Here is a 16,834-nt window from a genome sequence, read left to right as displayed (position 1 = left end):
ATTCAAATGAATGAGAATACCTTATTTAGAAAATTCTGAATTCCAAGCTACAATGTAAAATTTTATTTCTGAATTTAATTTCTTTCTGACAGTGGCGCTTGGGTAGATAAGGAAGGCAACAGTATCAGAGCAAAAAAGAGAAACGACAAAAAAAAGAAGGGAAAAAAATCTGAATATTTTAATGAACTTCTCCAGTATGTTCAGTTTGGACTTAGGTGATGGCAGTAGGTGATGACTCAAACAGCTCAAAGTTTTGCACATCATATTTTCTATTAATGCCGGTGAGCTCCATCAACCTTAAGTTTCAGCTGGTAAAGCCTTAGTGTACAGTAATACAAGAGTTTTAAAACTGTGCGTGATGCACAATTCGGTAGAAAGTAGTGTTTCTCCTTTGCTTCCCTTTCAAAAATTGAAAGACAAATTTACTGTCTACAGATCAGAGCATATCAGAATGAAGTATTGATTGTATTTTCAAAATGTGCTTTACTTTTTTTCAAAGCTTATAGCTAGTGCTGTAAAGAACCCCTATTGAAAGGAAAAAGGAGTCAGGATTCAGTGGGTTTATGAGTCAGCATTGATCAAGACTGGCTGCAAGAACTCACTCGTCATGTCTGTTCTTGCTGCCAATTCCGATCAGACAACTGGTTGCACATAATGAATGTAGTTTCACTCTATAGACAGAAATTCTTTGATCTTGATGGTTTCTCACTTTAAGCAGTAACCAGAATATGATGTAAAATTGACACAGCAGCGGTGAAGCTTTCCTTCTGAAGTCGTGCCCATCCCTTCCTTTTATTTCCAGGATTAACTGAAGGCAGATCTTTTCTAGCTGTTGCTTTGGTAACTTTGTTTATGCAATATGTCTCTCCTGCACTGTCCCAACAGAACAGCAGATGACTTTATTGTTTTGGGGGATCTTGTTTATTTTTTGTTTGCTTTTTTGTTTCTTTTCTGCACATGCCCAGTTGAGCCAGTTGATGCCCGCCCAGCTGCAGACAGAGGACTCACCACACGACCAGGTATATAACTTGCATGGCTTTTACCTCACCTGTGTTTTCCCCGCATGCATGTGGTCTACTTCAGCTGAAACGATCACCTTTTTTTTGGTATAATCTTTAAAATGTAACACTATGCCACAAACCAGGGAAGAGTTCCCATGCAAACACCCATCAGCCTGTGTGAGTGCCATCAGCATCGAGGGTGTCGGGAGTGGGTAGTCGCAGAGGGAGTGGGACCCACAGCCCCAGAACTGATTCTCATATCAAGTTGTCATCCCTTCTACCAATAAGGCTTTGGCAGGTGCAGGAGGCGGTAGACACGGTACCCCATAGTGCAGAGAGTACTTTTAATTTGGAAACATGTGATAGAAATGTCGAATCCTCTATGTAGAGTATACAGTTTCTTGTACATTGGGGCTAACAAAGAATTCAAGTGTACAATTTTAGAATTGCAGGGGACATCAGGATTTTTTGCTGTGGTATTTATCTTAGCTTACTCCAGATATCTAAAAATTGATACCTACATTCTCCCTCTGGATTCACTGAGGACACCTCTATATGGCTATTCATTCCATTGTAGGATAGAGCAGAGTGATTATTTGCCCTCTGTAGGTACCTGTGTCTTCCTATCGATTTCAAAGTAATAGCAGATGACTAGCTTGAGTCAGGCTGAAAATGTTTTAAAAAGTGAAATGGGACAAATCCAATTTTCAAAAGTAAAAGATTGCTTTTCACACTAACTTTTTTTTATTTTTAGGTTGGTTTTCCCCTTGTTTTTGTTTAGGATTATCTAGTAATGGCTGGGTCCACTGAGAGCAAAGAGCCTTTTATTTCAGAAGAGGTTACTCTCCAACACATAGTGAAATTAGCTAGGTATATTTTAGGGTCAGAATTATTTCAGTGTCATATCATCATTGTGGTTTTTTCTTTAGATGAGATAAAACTGAGCAGTCTGTCTTCTTTTTTCCTTCATCTTTTTCTCCAAATGTCCATTACATAGCATTATGGGAAACACCCTCCTCCTGTGTTTAAAACTTTCCAATAACTCACTGGTGTTTTCTGACTACAGAAATTGCTACAGTGGGAAGTAAAAAAAGCTCCTATGTTACAGCAATTGGGACACATGTCAAGGCTGGCCAGGTGATGTGCTCCTAGCACTATTTTAGACGTCTAACATCTTTACTTGTATTTAGAGTCTTAATTTATTCCATGAAGAGAGCCTGGAAATAGGTACGGAGCTAGCTGTACAACAGTGCGAAAAATCATGGGATCGGGGAACATCCCCTCAACACTGGGTTACCTCTGCCTTTTGGATTAGATTTCTTCCCCAAGAGCAGTAGAAATATCATCACAAATGAAACATGAACGTGTTTAATTGGAATTTTGTAATCTTAGTTCAATCTAGCAATTTTCTGGTAATACTAAAGTTTGTGATTGTTAACTATTTTAATTTCAGTTGTCTTGAAAAATCTCCCGTTATGAGGCCCATGTTTATTACTAAAGATTTATCCTTCCTCCTTTCTGTTCCCCCGCACGTACACACACATGACAGAAATCTTTGGTGTCCCTTCTCTAGAGAAAGGATTTTCTCACACTGCTGCACTCTAGTTTCAGAGTGAAATTACGTGTTTCAGTTCACTCTATCAGAGTGCTTTGTTGGTTGAGGTGATACAAATAGTACTATATATGTCTGGCTAGCATAGGTCAGGACTCACCTTTGTGAATGTGTACGATAGACTACTAAGGAGAGGTAAAATATATTTCACCGTGTGACCACAGATACAGTAATTTTTGCAGTAGGAAAATCACTTGGGATAGTTCCTCAATTTTCTGCTCAAGTGCAAAAGTGCTGTCCAGGGACCTGCACCGCCTTGGCCACTTTTAGCGCAGGGTTCAAGTGCTGCAAAGGCCCATGCTGTTTGGCACAGAGAGTGGACTCCTCCAAACTGGCAAGGACGCACGCCACATTCCTCTGTGCAGAGGGATGGTTGCTTACCTGGAGAGATTGAAATCTCTCACTGCTGTGCCTGCATTCCGAATTTCACAGCATAAAGTGTCTTGCATGTGAAATGGAGATTTTGCCCCTTTACAGTAGTGCTAAATGTATCGTAACAGTAAGCAAAATGCATTTTCTTCACCATTCTTAGTAGACCTTAAGTTCCTTAGGTCTTTAATCATGAGGTCCAGACTTCTGCAATTTTGTGCTTACTGATACAGATTCTAGCAATAAATGTCCACCTGACATTTTCATCATCCTTTAAAAACAATTTATCTGTGATAAAATTTCAACTTAACAAAAAAACAATACCAGTCTGAAGTAGCTTCATAAACTAGGAGTAAAGGAAAGCTTAATTAAACTATGAAACACAAAAGGGATTCTGATGGTTTAAAAATGTGTGCTTTAAAATTGTTTTACTTGCTAATTATAAATTAAATCTCTATGTTAGAGGTTAAAAAAGGAACAGAGATACTTTTTTTTCCAGTCACCGTCCTTTTAGGTTAATCAGTTTTTATGGTTTGTGGCTATTCTTTATGGGAAAAAAAAATCTGAAAAATGAGGATATTATTCTAGAATGAAAAAGTATTAACAAGGGACCTGGAGGCAGATTAATACCTGCAGCTGCTTGTAACATTGTTTTGTTTTAATTGCCCAGATTCTTGTTGATTTCCTGAAAGGTTTTGCCCCTTTCATAGTCCTGACTTTCCAGTTTGTGCTTCTACTTGTTTTGCTCAAGTGAACAAGGTGGTGACCTGCTCTTCTGGGTGAAAACACTGGTGTCAAGTCAGCCTACTACAGTCCAAGCCTGGGAATAAGAACAAGTAAATGTTTTGTAGGTGTTCAAAATCCTTGAATAAAATCAGCTCTAAAAGGACTAAGACAAACATACAAACACGTGTCCTTTTTTCTCCTTTCCATTTTCTTTTTACCGGTTTTCGACCACACAACATTCTTAAAATGATCGCTACGTTTTTCTTAAAAGTAGATCATAATGCAGATGATCTTTGTCCTTTCCCACAAGAGAGGTAATTTGGTCACACTACAGAAAAGAAGAGCACGTACTTAGTTGTTAGTAGTATTTGTGATAACTAGAGTCTTGTTACTTAACCACATCATTTTCTCTCTTTCAAAAAATAAACAAAAGTCTATGAGTAAAGTCAGGAAATATGAAGGGTTGTCCAATCCATAGAGCTGAAAAGCTTTTGAGTAAGGACCAAGTTTAAAGCGTTTACTAAAATACAAGCCAGTTGTCCAAATCCCTACTTCTGTTGCAGTCCATCTTGGCTGTCAGCAGTTGAAGCTTGAATTTGAATCTGATTTACGTCAATCCCAGGAGGAGAGTAATGTCAGGCAGACTCCCATTTCCTAGTATAGATACAGCATCTGTGTGATTCACACTGGTATTTGAAAAGGAGTTCTACTACTTCCACGCGCTGTACTTCCCCTTTACAATTCACAAATGGAGGAACAAAAATAAGAATTATGCCTAAATCCCTTTCTTGTCATCTCTTTCCTGAAAAGGAAGTAAACAGAGATAATAAAAGGTCAAAGGGAAGGAAAATATCTAGACGTACTAAGCAGACATCAGCGAGCTATTTTTTAACACAGCACAAAATGATAGGAGATTATGACGTGTTTCTTGCTATTTATAAATTGCTTCATACAGGGAGACATTAGAAAGCTTCAGTCCAGCCTGAGAACTTCCATAGGAAGAGCTTCGAATAGAAAGAGTACCTCTTTACTTGATAGCCTCACTCTTAACAGCTTTCTCAATAGTGTTTCCTCTTCATCTGTGCCCCAGAGGTCACGTTTTCATAAGGAACATTTGATTTCTTGTAGCTGAATTTTGGGTATGTATTTATTAGTAACTGTTTTCTCTTTGTATGTGTGTGTTTATATAGAGAGACAGACTTATACGCGCATAAAGATACATATAAAACCATCTTCAGAAACTCATAAGCAAGCTCCTTTTTACTCATGTTAATTCAGCAGGTCTAATCTGTGGAAATTGAGCGAAGATTAGAAAATCTGCCATAGGATCATAGAATCATAGAATGGTTTGGGCTGGAAGGGACCTTAAAGATCATCTAGTTCCAACCCCCCTGCCATGGGCAGGGACACCCTCCACTAGGCCACGTTGCCCAAAGCCCCATCCAACCTGGCCTTGAGCACTTCCAGGGATGGGGCCTCCACAGCTTCTCTGGGCAACCTGTTCCAGTGCCTCTTCCACCCTCACAGTGAAGAATTTCTTCCTAATACCTAATTTAAATCTCTGCTTCTTCAGTTTAAAGCCATTACCCCTTGTCCTATCCCTACATGCCCTTGTAACCAGTCCCTCTCCAGCTTTCCTCTAGGCCCCTTCAGGTACTGGAAGGCTGCTATAAGATGTCCCCGGAGCCTTCTCTTCCCCAGGCTGAACAACCCCAACTCTCTCAGCCTGTCTTCATAGGAGAGGTGCTCCAGCCTTCTGGTCATCTTCGTGGCCCTCCTCTGGACTCGCTCCAACAGCTCCATGTCTCTCTTGTACTGGGGACCCCAGAACTGGGCATAGTACTCCAGGTGGGGTCTCATGAGAGCAGAGCAGAGGGGCAGAATGACCTCCCTCGACCTGCTGGTCACGCTTCTTTTGATGCAGCCCAGGATACGGTTGGCTTTCTGGGCTGCAGGTGCATGTTGCTGGGTCATGTTGAGCTTCTCATCCACCAACATCACCAAGTCCTCCTCAGGGCTGCTCTCAATCCATTCCTTGCCCAGCCTGTAGTTGTGCTTGGGATTGCTTAGTGAAGCTATATTAGCTGTTCACCAGCCACCTCCTTGTCTTCCATGTGCCTGAGCATAGTTTCCAGGAGGATCTGCTTCATAATCTTGCTGGGCACAGAGATGAGGCTGTCCGGTCTATAGTTCCCCTGGTCTTTTTCCCTTTTTAAAACTCGGTGTTATGTTTCCCCTTTTCCAGTCAGTGGGAACTTCACCAGACTGCCAGGACTTCTCAAACATGATGGAGAGTGCCTTAGCAACTTCATCCACTAGTTCCCTCAGGACCCACGGATGCATCTCATCAGGTCCCATGGACTTGTGCGCCTTCAGGTTTCTTAGATGATCTCGAACCTGATCTTCTCCTACAGTGGGCAGTTCTTCATTCTCCCAGTCCTTGCCTTTGCTTCTGCGACCTGGGCAGTGTGGCTAGAGCAGTTGCCAGTGAAGACTGAGGCAAAAAATTTATTGAGTACCTCAGCCTTCTCCATATCCTGGGTAACCAGGTCTCCCATTACATTCCGTCAGAATGGATGTTGCTTAGTGTGAGCAGATTTTCTGAAATTCAAGGTGATAAAATAATCAGTGCTCTGTTCAGGCTAGATCATGTTCTCATCTGTTGCATAGTTGCAACTGTAATTATACCACTAACAGTTGTAATTATATCACTCACAGGATGCCGGTAATTCACAATGGAAAGATTTTATGACATTAACTGTGTTACTTTGTTCCACCTAGTGTGGTTGGGGGGTTTTTTGTGTTCTCTCAACTCTTTGTCAGTTGATTGTTTTTGCAAACAGTCAATAATTTTGAGGAGACATTGCACATAAAGCTGATTCTCTGTCTCTGGTCCTTCCGCTGATAAATTATGATATGTCCATCTTTATTACATTATATAGAAAGCTGAGGGATTTTTTTATACATGGTTGCAGAGACTGTAAGCCTAATGACTGTTCTGCAGAATCATTAGCACATATGCTGCAGTCTTTATGAGGTGAGGGCATAGAGCAGCTTAGTGAATTATTTATGATTTTCTTGCCAGAAATTGCCAGGGTTTTTTTTCCCGTCTTAGTGATGTTAGTTCAATACAGCTGTCTTAAGCCAATTGTCTGCAGCTACCAAATAAAAATCATTAATGGATTTTTTTCCATTAGATTGTTTTGGTTTGTTTTATAAATGAGATAGTTATTCACTGTGAATGCAGTTATATGTGCACATGCACAGCATCTGCATTGACATGCCAGAAAGATTACCAAATTTTATTGGTTTTGATTATTCATTTTTACACACATGTAAAATAATCTCTGGTATTCTGAGAAAGAATTACTTCATGCCAGATTCCAATGGGATTCTTTTTAAAAAAAAAAAAGATAACCTTTTTTTTTTTGCACTTATTTTCTGCATTCTCCAATTTAAGAGCCCTGCAGTCATCCATGAGGTAAAATCAAACCACCATTTTACTAACTTCCAAAGAGACACCAGAAGGTTTTAGTTCCATGAAATCTTAAAAGTACTTACTCGTCAAAGATATTTGAGTTGTCCTTACAAAACTGAGTATATAATCTTCATTTTAATCTTTATAAGTGAGTATACAATCTTCATTCTTCTGTCATTTCAAAATGAAATGACCTGCACAAAGTCATAGAGTCTTTTGGAAGTAATAGATTCACAGAATCACAGAATGGTAGGGGTTGGAAGGGACCTCTAGAAATCATCTAGTCCAACACCCCTGCTAGAGCAGGATCACCTAGAGCAGGTTGCACAGGATTGTGTCTAGGCAGGGTTTGAGTATCTCCAGAGAAGGAGACTCCACAACCTCTCTGGGCAGCCTGTCCCAGTGCTCGGTCACCCTCACAGTGAAGAAGTTTTTCCTCATATTCAGTTGGAACTTCCTGTGTTCCGGTTTGTGCCCATTGCCCCTTGTCCTGTCACTGGGCACCACTGAAAAGAGTCTAGCCCTTTCCTCTAGACATCCACCCTTTAGATGTTTGTAAGCATTAATAAGATCCCCTCTCGGTCTTCTCTTCTCCAGGCTAAACAGACCCAGCTCTCTCAGCCTTTCTCATAAGAGAGATGCTCCAGTCCCCTAACCATCTTTGTAGCCTTCCACTGGACTCTCTCCAGTAGTTCCCTGTCTTTCTTGAACTGGGGACGCCAGAACTGGACACAGAACTCCAGATGTGGTCTCACCAGGGCAGAGTAGAGGGGGAGGGTCACCTCCCTTGACCTGCTGGCCACGCTCTTAATACACTCCAGGATACCATTGACCTTCTTGGCCACAAGGGCACACTGCTGGCTCGTGGATAATTTCTTGTCCACCAGAACTCCCAGGTCCTTCTCTGCAGTGCTGCTTCCCAGCAGGTCAATCCCTAACCTGTACTGGTGCTTGGGGTTGTTCCTCCCTAAGTGCAGGACCCTACACTTGCCCTTATTGAATTTCATTACATTCCTCTCCGCCCAACTCTCTAGCCTGTCTGGATCCTGCTGAATGGCACTGCAGCCTTCTGGTGTGTCGGCCACTCCTCCCAGCTTAGTATCATTAGTGAATTTGCTGAGGGTACACTCTGTCCCTTCATCCAGGTCATTAATGAGTATGTTGGATAAGACTGGACCCAGCACTGACCCCTGGGGCACACCACTAGCTACAGGCCTCCAACTAGACTCTGCACCGCTTATCACAACCCTCTGAGCTCTGCCGTTCAGCCAGCTCTCTACCCACCTCACTGTCCACTCATCCAACCCACACTTCCTAGGCTTGCCTATGAGGACATTATGGGAGTCAGTGTCAAAAGCCTTGCTGAAGTCAAGGTAGACAGCATCCACTGCTCTCCCCTCATACAATATAGTTGAACTTCTAGTTAACAGTTGAAATTCTAGTAAGAACATGCAGCTGTCTGCCCGGGTAATTGTTCAAACACTGCATTCCTTTCCACCTGTCCTTTTTATTTTAGATGAAGCTTTACCCAAATAAAGCTGTTTACTACAACTGCAACAGGCCATGATTCAACAAAGCTTGTTCTTGCCATTACTCAAATACAGTTCATGGACATGGAGTTAAATGTTTTCCTGAACGTGGTCATTACCTCTGTTGCTTAAACATGCTACTTTTGGTTTTCTTTCTGTAGAGACCACCCAAGTCTAGTAGTTCCTATTGTGCTTCACTTGAAGTTTTAATTTTTAACTGTAAAAGTAACTGGAAGACCACAGGCACAGCTCCTTGCAAAACAAAATCACAGAATCTTGCTAGGCTGTTATTTAGCAGGTAGATGAAGCAATTACAAGCAGTGTATTAGATAATGTACACCTAATTGTGTCCTCGGTAGAATTCATTGTATCCTCTTTTTCTTACCCTTCTGAAAGCCTAAATATAAATTTACCCAAATGCAGAAGTGCATCTGTGTGAGAATAAAGTGTTCCCCAAAGCAGCTACTTGGTTTTTATTTCATATGAGTAGTTTTTAACTCCATGTGATTTTTTTTTTTTTTTTTCCTTTAAGGGCAAGGAATGTTAAGGTTTGCAGATGCTGCTCTTTTTGATGTTTGGATATGTGTGTGCATGCACATGTGCATACATACACATGTATGTATAAAAGCAGTTAGCATTACTAATTAACATAAATATAATCAAAAGCTCATCATAGCTCATTTTGTTCGATTTTACTAGGTGCTTTTAAGCCCCTGTTTTGATGGCTAAATAGTTTTATCAGATTTTCTAAGGAGTTGCAAGTTAACATATTTACCAGCCGAGTTGTGGCTTTTTTAAATTTAAGTAATTCAGAAGAAAAAGCACTGAATAATTATCATTATTTGTGAATTTGCAGTGAGGCTATTGCTGTCACTTTTCTTCTTTTACGTTGGCTTTTGTGTTTGAGTTTTGTATTTTAGACTCGGTAGTGAAAAAAACATCATTTTGTGTCAGAATTAAAGGTCTTGTCATATAGTTAACTTTTCTTTGCATGCTTGTCTTCAATGCAAGAGTAGAGTGGCATTGGGAAGCCCTTAGCTGTTCGCATCTTACATGATTCACACACCTCTAATAAAAGTTTTGGAAAGACCCTTTTTTCTTCTTCAGTTAGTTTTTCCTTCTTCAGTTTTTCCTTCTTTGATTGCTACCTTTGAAAAATAAATCTTTGCTTTTAGCATGTAGGGCTAAATATTTAGTCACCAGGACAGGAAAGTGAATGAACTGGAAATAAAGTGAAGTCTTTTAAATAGAAAGTCTAAATTCTATAATGTAACATGCTGAAAAGGCACATACAACCCCATATATAATTTTGTCTCTTACCAAGTATTTAATTGATTCCGGTGCAGAGTCATGCTTCTCTTACTATATAATAAGTATTTGCAGAAGACCACCAGTTTACCCTACTGGTACTTTTAAAAGTCTTTTTCCTCACTTCTAAGGGCAATAGGAGGAAGGAAAAAATTGCTATCAGGTTTGTTAGTGCAAAAGAAGATTTTTTCTGTTTCTGACCTTTTTCCTGTACTATCTGCTAAAAACAATTTTTAGTAAGTCTAATATCCTTGACTTCCTAATATCAGTCCTACTTTGTGTTCAGATCCCATGGCATTTTTGTGGATTGGTGAGTAAGGCCAAGTAGACCTCCAGACCTTGGTCACCTGGCCCAAACCAAAAAATTTCTGCCTGATATCAAGGCAAAAGATTGTTTAGCCTGCTGCATGCTGGAAGCACGGCTCCCGTGCTACTGTTTGATGGGAATGGGAGGAGGGACGGGAGCCCTCAAAGAAATGTGGCTTTAGGGAAGCCTGAGCCTAGTTTTTCCAGCAGCTGAGACTACTGATGAACTTAGCACCCTCTATCGCTTATTGATGTGAAGGCTCCTGACCTGTTCTGCCCCCTGAAATACTGCTGTAACTCCTGCCTGTGGCGTTGGGCTCTGCTTAACTGAAGTTAAGGAAGACCCACGGTCTAAGCTATCATATCTTACTTTCAGTGTAAGTGGTCGGAGCCCAAGAGCAGAAGTACCCAAGCCCTTTATCCTGCCTCTAGCAGTGGTGCATACCGGATACTTACAGGCTTCACTTCTGCCTTGTACTCCTGGCACATCCCCTAGGCTTTTGGCAGCCAGCATTTGATAGACTTCCAGGACTGGAAATTGTATTTTCACCGTTGTGTTTACTAACCCTGGATGAACCTTTCTTCTTTGCATTTGTTCATTTGTATTTTCAACATCCTCATGATTTGTGCCAATGAGTTCCACAGTCCAATTTTGCATTGTGCCAAATTATATATATATACACACACACATACACACTTTCTTCTGTTATTTTTTGATCTGCTGTGTCATAGCCATGTTGGTGTCCTGTTCTTTCTTAGGAGAAATAATGACTAACCTTTTCCTGTAGACTTTCTCGTTGTCATTCACAGTCATACAGGCCTCTGTGGTGTTTCCCCTCATTTGTCTCTTCCAGTTTGAAAACTCCTGATTTATCTATTCCTTCCTGCACAGAAACCATTCCATACCAGTGATCGTTTGTGTCTCCCTGCTTTGTATCTTTTCTAGTTCTTCTGCCTTTGAGGCAGAATGGATAGCCAGATTTAAAATGAGGATGCATCATTTATACAGCGGTGTAACAATGTTTCTGTTTATTCCTTCATAATTACTCCTAGCTTTCTCTTTGCCTTTTTGACTGCTACGGAGGCAACTGCCCACAGAGAGTTATCCGCAGTGACTGCAAGGTCTCTGTCCTGGGTGGAACAGAGCTGATTTAGAGCCTATTGTTGTGTATAGTTAGGGCTGTGTATCCCTGCAAGCACCACTGTATTATATCAACATTGAATATCATTTCCTTTTTATTGTGCACTCAGAATTTGTAATATCCTTCTGCAGTCCTTTGCAGCTGTTTTTACTTTGACTATCCTCTTTTTTTCTTTTACTTTTTGTCAATAAATTCTGTCATGTCATTGTTCACTCCCTTTTCCAGATCACTTTACAAACAGCACAGCACAGATCTGTGTGGGACCTTGCTGGTCACCTTCCACTATTGTGAAAGATGGCTGTGTATTTACACTTCATTTCCTATCCTTTAATCAGTTATGGAAAGCTGTGTAGGACTTTCCCTCTTAATCCTTGCTATCTTCGCTTCTGCCAGAGCTTTGATTGGGGACCTTCTCAAAGGCTTTTTGGAAATCCAGATTCACTCCACGCTGAATCACTGTTTCCCACAAGCTTCCTAACTCTTCCAGTGACCTCTAAGAGGTTTGGGAGGCAGGCCTTGCCTCAACAAAAGACAAGTTGATTCTTCATGGATGTATCTCATGTATGGATGCATTCTAATCAGTATTTATAGCTTCAGTGATTGTGCCAGCTGTAGCGGTAGTGTTGTGCAATTCCCCGGGCCCTTGCCAGGAGTTTCCACCTGGTGCTTTTGCCGGCATTTCTGAGGGGCAGCAAGAGCGGCTGTGGATGGTGGCGAGCAGCTGGGAGACGGCTGCCTCTTCAGTCGCTACAGCTCGGGGCAGTGAGCCAAGTCCTGGGAAAGCCCTTTCCCCCCCCCAGCTATTTAATCTATGTGAAGCCCTGCTATTCCACTGTTGGGTTTTCCCCCCTCCCCTTTTAATCCTAAAAGCAAAAAGGCAGGGGGTTGAGGAGGCGAGCCTCTGTGCAGCCAGATCCATCTTCTCATTTTCTTCACTTCCTGTTGATGCAGGCGTAGGGGCTATTTTGAGGTGATGCGCAAAGGAGAGTAAATTGTATTCTTATTTTAGTTTGGAAAACTAACCATAGCTGCCTCAAGGATAGAAAGTTAAACCTCTTTTCAGGTACCATGTGGGTTTTATTTCCTTCATCTCCATTTCCTCTTGCATTTCATTGACAGAACATCATGGTTTGTTTTCAAACTGCAGTTCCTTAAGTATGTTAATGTTCTTGCATTTAGAAATGGTCTCTTGTATATAAATGTCATAATAGACTTGTCAGTACTGAAATGTAGCATCAAAAATCTTAATAAAGAAATTTGAGATCCTTAAGTGCTTTATTCCTTAAAAAAAATGACACTTACTAAGGTAGAATTTATGGGGCAGTCAGACTGTTCAAGAAAATAGCCAAAAATACTTCAGTGCATGAAGATGATTCTTGTTCTCTCTTTTGCATGGTTTACTGTGAAAAGAAAGATCAGAACCTTAGAATGGGATTGTCAGTACAGTCCAGAGAAGTTCTTGGGAGGGCTTTTCTTGCTGACTCATAATACAAAAATAAATCAGCATTTAATGAAAAAAGAAATTGCACATTCAAAGGCAATAAAAGGGCAGTAATTCTTGCATTGAGTGCTACTTTAGACTGTGGAGCTCATTGGCACATGGAAGTCTTCAAGAATTTATTGAGAGTCCAGAGAGACGGTGGAGCACAAGAGCCATCAGAAGTGTTGAGAATTTTAGAAGAGGTTCTTCCTCTGCATCAGAGTTTAAGGTCAGCCCAAAATACTGAGAATCAGAATGAAGGCTTGGAGAATGCTGAAATAAATATAGACAAGGAATATGAACCAGTTTGTTCTTGCCACATTAGATGGGGTGAGGAAATAACTTCTCATAAACACCGTGCTTCTGCAGTGCTTGTACCTCCAAGAAATATAAATGTCAGTCAGTTGGTACTGAGAAGGAAAATAACCAGCTACATGAATACCCATATGTTCGCTATAAGCCAGAGCCAGCTTTTCAGGACAAAACATTCATAGATTCACTGATACATAGATAGGATGCACTGCTCAGCTGTTGTAAGCATGGCTCATTCTCATAAGGCTATTTTCCAGGAGGAAATCCTGGCCTTCTTTCAGTTAGACAAGTGCAGCATCTCCCCTTTGCACAGGACCGCAAACTATGTACAATTAAAATCGCTGCAAGCTTTGCTTACTTGCTTTACTGTATGTTTCTAATCAAGAGGGACAGTTATCATCTCTCAGGTGGAATTCAAGACTTCATATTAGTTCTGAGCAGTCTGACATACAAAAACAAACAAGAACTGTGTAAACTTCATGAACGTTTTAATAACTCTGATTTGTGCATGTTTTGGCAAAAGGTACAGACTCAAAGGAAGCAAGAAAATACAGTATTTGGGGTTCCCCACCTCACACCATGGGTATGTGTTTTTCCTCACAGCAGCCTGAGCTTAGGGAGGAGGAAGATTTCGGCCTAAACACCAAATTTTCTTGGCATTGCTAAAGAGGCTGTCAGAGCAGATGTGTCTGCATCCTGTGACACAATTCAGAAGAATACTGGTGATCCCTCGCAGCTTAGTTCTTGCAGTGTTTCATGCTGAAAGCCTTTGATTCTTGTACTAACATAGCTGCAGTGGATTAAGGAACATTTAACAGAGGAGAAATTTTACCAGCTCATTCTGTGTCACCTCAGTGGGACTGAAACATCAGATGTACCTCACTTTCCTCCCAGTTCCCTTTCACGTTGCATCACACCTCCTCCGCGTGAGTGATACCATTGCCTTCTGCTCGTGTAACGGTGGAGGTAAGCAGAACACAATTGAGTTGATGACTTTAATGAATTGTCATTGCGGTACAACACAGGTTCCGGGTTGACCAATGTTAAAACAGAAGAAATATCTGAAGTGAAGATGGATGCGGAGTTCCGGCATGACTCAGGATATGAAGTTCATCATCAAAAGCTGGTGAGTGAACAAACAGTGCTTTCCACGCGTGTGTTTTGAGTTCCTGATTCAATCTTGAACTAGAGGGTCAATTATGGCCATGTTTCCCTCGAGTAATGTGGATGCTGAAAGTGCTAAAAAAAAGTTTTCACATGAACAGATCATGATTTTTCTGGTTCTCTTTTAAATGAGAGTAAACCTGGAATAATTTCAGCAGAGAGGGTGGAGAGCCATTAAGTCTCACAAGAGGAAATTCTGATAGTTCCTGCCCTCGTACTGCCATGTGACTGGATGTGGTCATATGGGCAATACTTGTCCCACGGTCCATCTGTCATGGCCACATAATGTCATGGCCACATAACTAAAGAGAAGGGATACAGAGGGAAGAAAATGCTAAGTAAGTTCAAAAAAAGAAAAAGTTTGATGGAGACACGCAGCATGGTGCAGCAAGAAATAGAGTGACACCATTTCAGGAATAGATTCCTTTTCTGTCGAAACAGATGGTGGTGATGCATGAAGGAGGCTGAACTCCATGGAGCATAACCTTTCACAAGATTGCCTGCTTGGGATAAGAGGAGATTCTGTACCAGCCTTAGTTTTAATTTGTACTTGGCTGTATCTGTGTTTTGTTCCTTAAGACATATTAAATTATGAACAGGTGAAGGGCAGGTAAGAGCAAAATGTTGTTCCCCACTTGAACTGTGCTGCTTATGAACACAAAAATAACAACCAAAAGCAGTGTAAGTAAGAACAAGCATCTTCTAAAAGCTTTTTTCAGTCCCTTAATAAGTAATGAAGAACCCATAAGGCGGTGTTGACTATAAACCTTTTCTGCTTCCTCTTTTGTAAAGGTGTATTACATGATGAGATTTCGGTTCCGTGACTTTCAATATCCTGATATTAAACTTGAAAGCTTTTTTCTTAATATATTCTTAAAGCTAAGTAGTGCTGAAAATTAAAATTAACATGGGACTCAAATTTGCATTTGAACTAGGCAATCACTGTGTGAAAAGGTATTCTGCCATCTCTTTGATGCCGAGAACTGAGAATTCCCAGTTTGACAAGCTAATCCAAAATGCATTAGCACTAATTTGGGAAATTCTGACATGCTCAGCTCAGATGGGTTAAACGTCCTGATGGAGTAAACCCATGCGGTTTACTGAAGGGAAGGAACTTGCAGGAATGTGGTTTAGACACAGTAGTTACTGATCCTGTGTCACATGCGCTTCCCAGCAGCAACCTTTAATGTTTAAGTGGTTTGATACCATCCCGAGCAGTTTGGTGCCGGAAACTGCCCTTACCCTGGTGGCTGATAGGGAGTGCATTGCAATCCCTGCACTTGGGTAATCTGTGTGATTCCTCAAATAGGACCTTTGCACCTTTTTAAAGCATTTTATGCCGTACTTCTTACTGATAGGTACAACCATTATTTAAAAATTAGCAAGCTGTCCTCTCGGTTACCTTTTCAGTCGAGGTTGAGTGAGGAGTCCAGTATTGCTGAGCAGGTACCGCACTGATGCCTTACAGGGCATTGCTTGTTTACCACATGCCATCCATATCCTAGCTGATGCCCTTCTCCATTAGCTTTAATTCAAAAGCAGTAAGCAGAAAATACTTTCATCTGTGTTTTCCTTCTGCTGTGCCCTGGTAGGATTTACTGAAACAGCCTCCTTAGGATATTGCTTTGACTTCAGCTGCGCGCTGTATTTTACACGCAAAGTTCTGAATTGAGTTGAAATTGCAGTTATTTTCTCCTTTATGGGTGTTCATGTTTTAACTGTACATTAAGTTGATTTTCATGGCTCAGAGTGCTTAAGGCCTTCTTCTGTTGCACATGTATATTAGCTGGGGCATTTCACAGTGCTCCAAAACAGTATGGTAACAGAATTTCATTCCTGGGCAGGTAAAATTGACAGAAGAAATTACTACTTCGCATCAGCTTATGCCAACACTGTCCATTGTGTGTACTTTCTAGTGAATTCTTAACTTTGTTTAAACACATTTCTTGCTTATGACTAGGAATAATATAAATATTTATACTGCGTGCTTTAATACCTCTCTGAGGAACATTGTGTTTCTTAAAGAGTGCAAATGTTATACAGCTCATTATAATTCTCAGCTGGTTTCCTCCTTCCCTCTGCATTTTTGTTAAATACTTGTCAAAGTATTTAGTCTCTCAGAGTGAGGTAGTTTTACAATTCTGTGAATGTAATTTATTCTCTAATCCTTTTTGTCCATTTTGGTTAAAAATAATAATAATAAAAGCCTGCTATTGACAAGCAGACAAAAGGTTTGTAAAATATGCATAGATGTAAAATAATCCAGCATATTCCTTGAATACAAAGCAGGACAGTGAAAACAGTCACCCACTTTTCATACCTGCTCCTGTTGCTAAAAGCCAATCTTATTAAAAGCATAGTAAAGCATCTTACTGTCCACTCTTTTGCCATATAATTCAAGTGGATT

The 16,834-nt window shown here is 40.7% G+C and overlaps 1 protein-coding gene across 2 annotated transcripts in view; it reads left to right on the top strand.

Moving 5' to 3' along the window:
* Nucleotides 1-16,834, top strand: part of APP (amyloid beta precursor protein) — a 231,715-nt gene that overhangs the window by 205,535 nt on the left and 9,346 nt on the right. For both annotated transcript variants that reach the window (XM_075770028.1, XM_075770018.1), the window contains 2 exons: nucleotides 966-1,019; nucleotides 14,289-14,389. In XM_075770028.1, coding sequence (XP_075626143.1) covers nucleotides 966-1,019; nucleotides 14,289-14,389 — 155 coding nt within the window. The remainder of the gene's footprint in view (nucleotides 1-965; nucleotides 1,020-14,288; nucleotides 14,390-16,834) is intronic.

This window comes from Balearica regulorum, chromosome 1, assembly GCF_011004875.1.
Source record: "Balearica regulorum gibbericeps isolate bBalReg1 chromosome 1, bBalReg1.pri, whole genome shotgun sequence".
Classification (NCBI taxonomy): Eukaryota; Metazoa; Chordata; class Aves; order Gruiformes; family Gruidae; genus Balearica; species Balearica regulorum.
The sequence above is the reverse complement of the archived record's forward strand: the minus strand, read 5'-3'. Positions and strand labels throughout refer to the sequence as shown.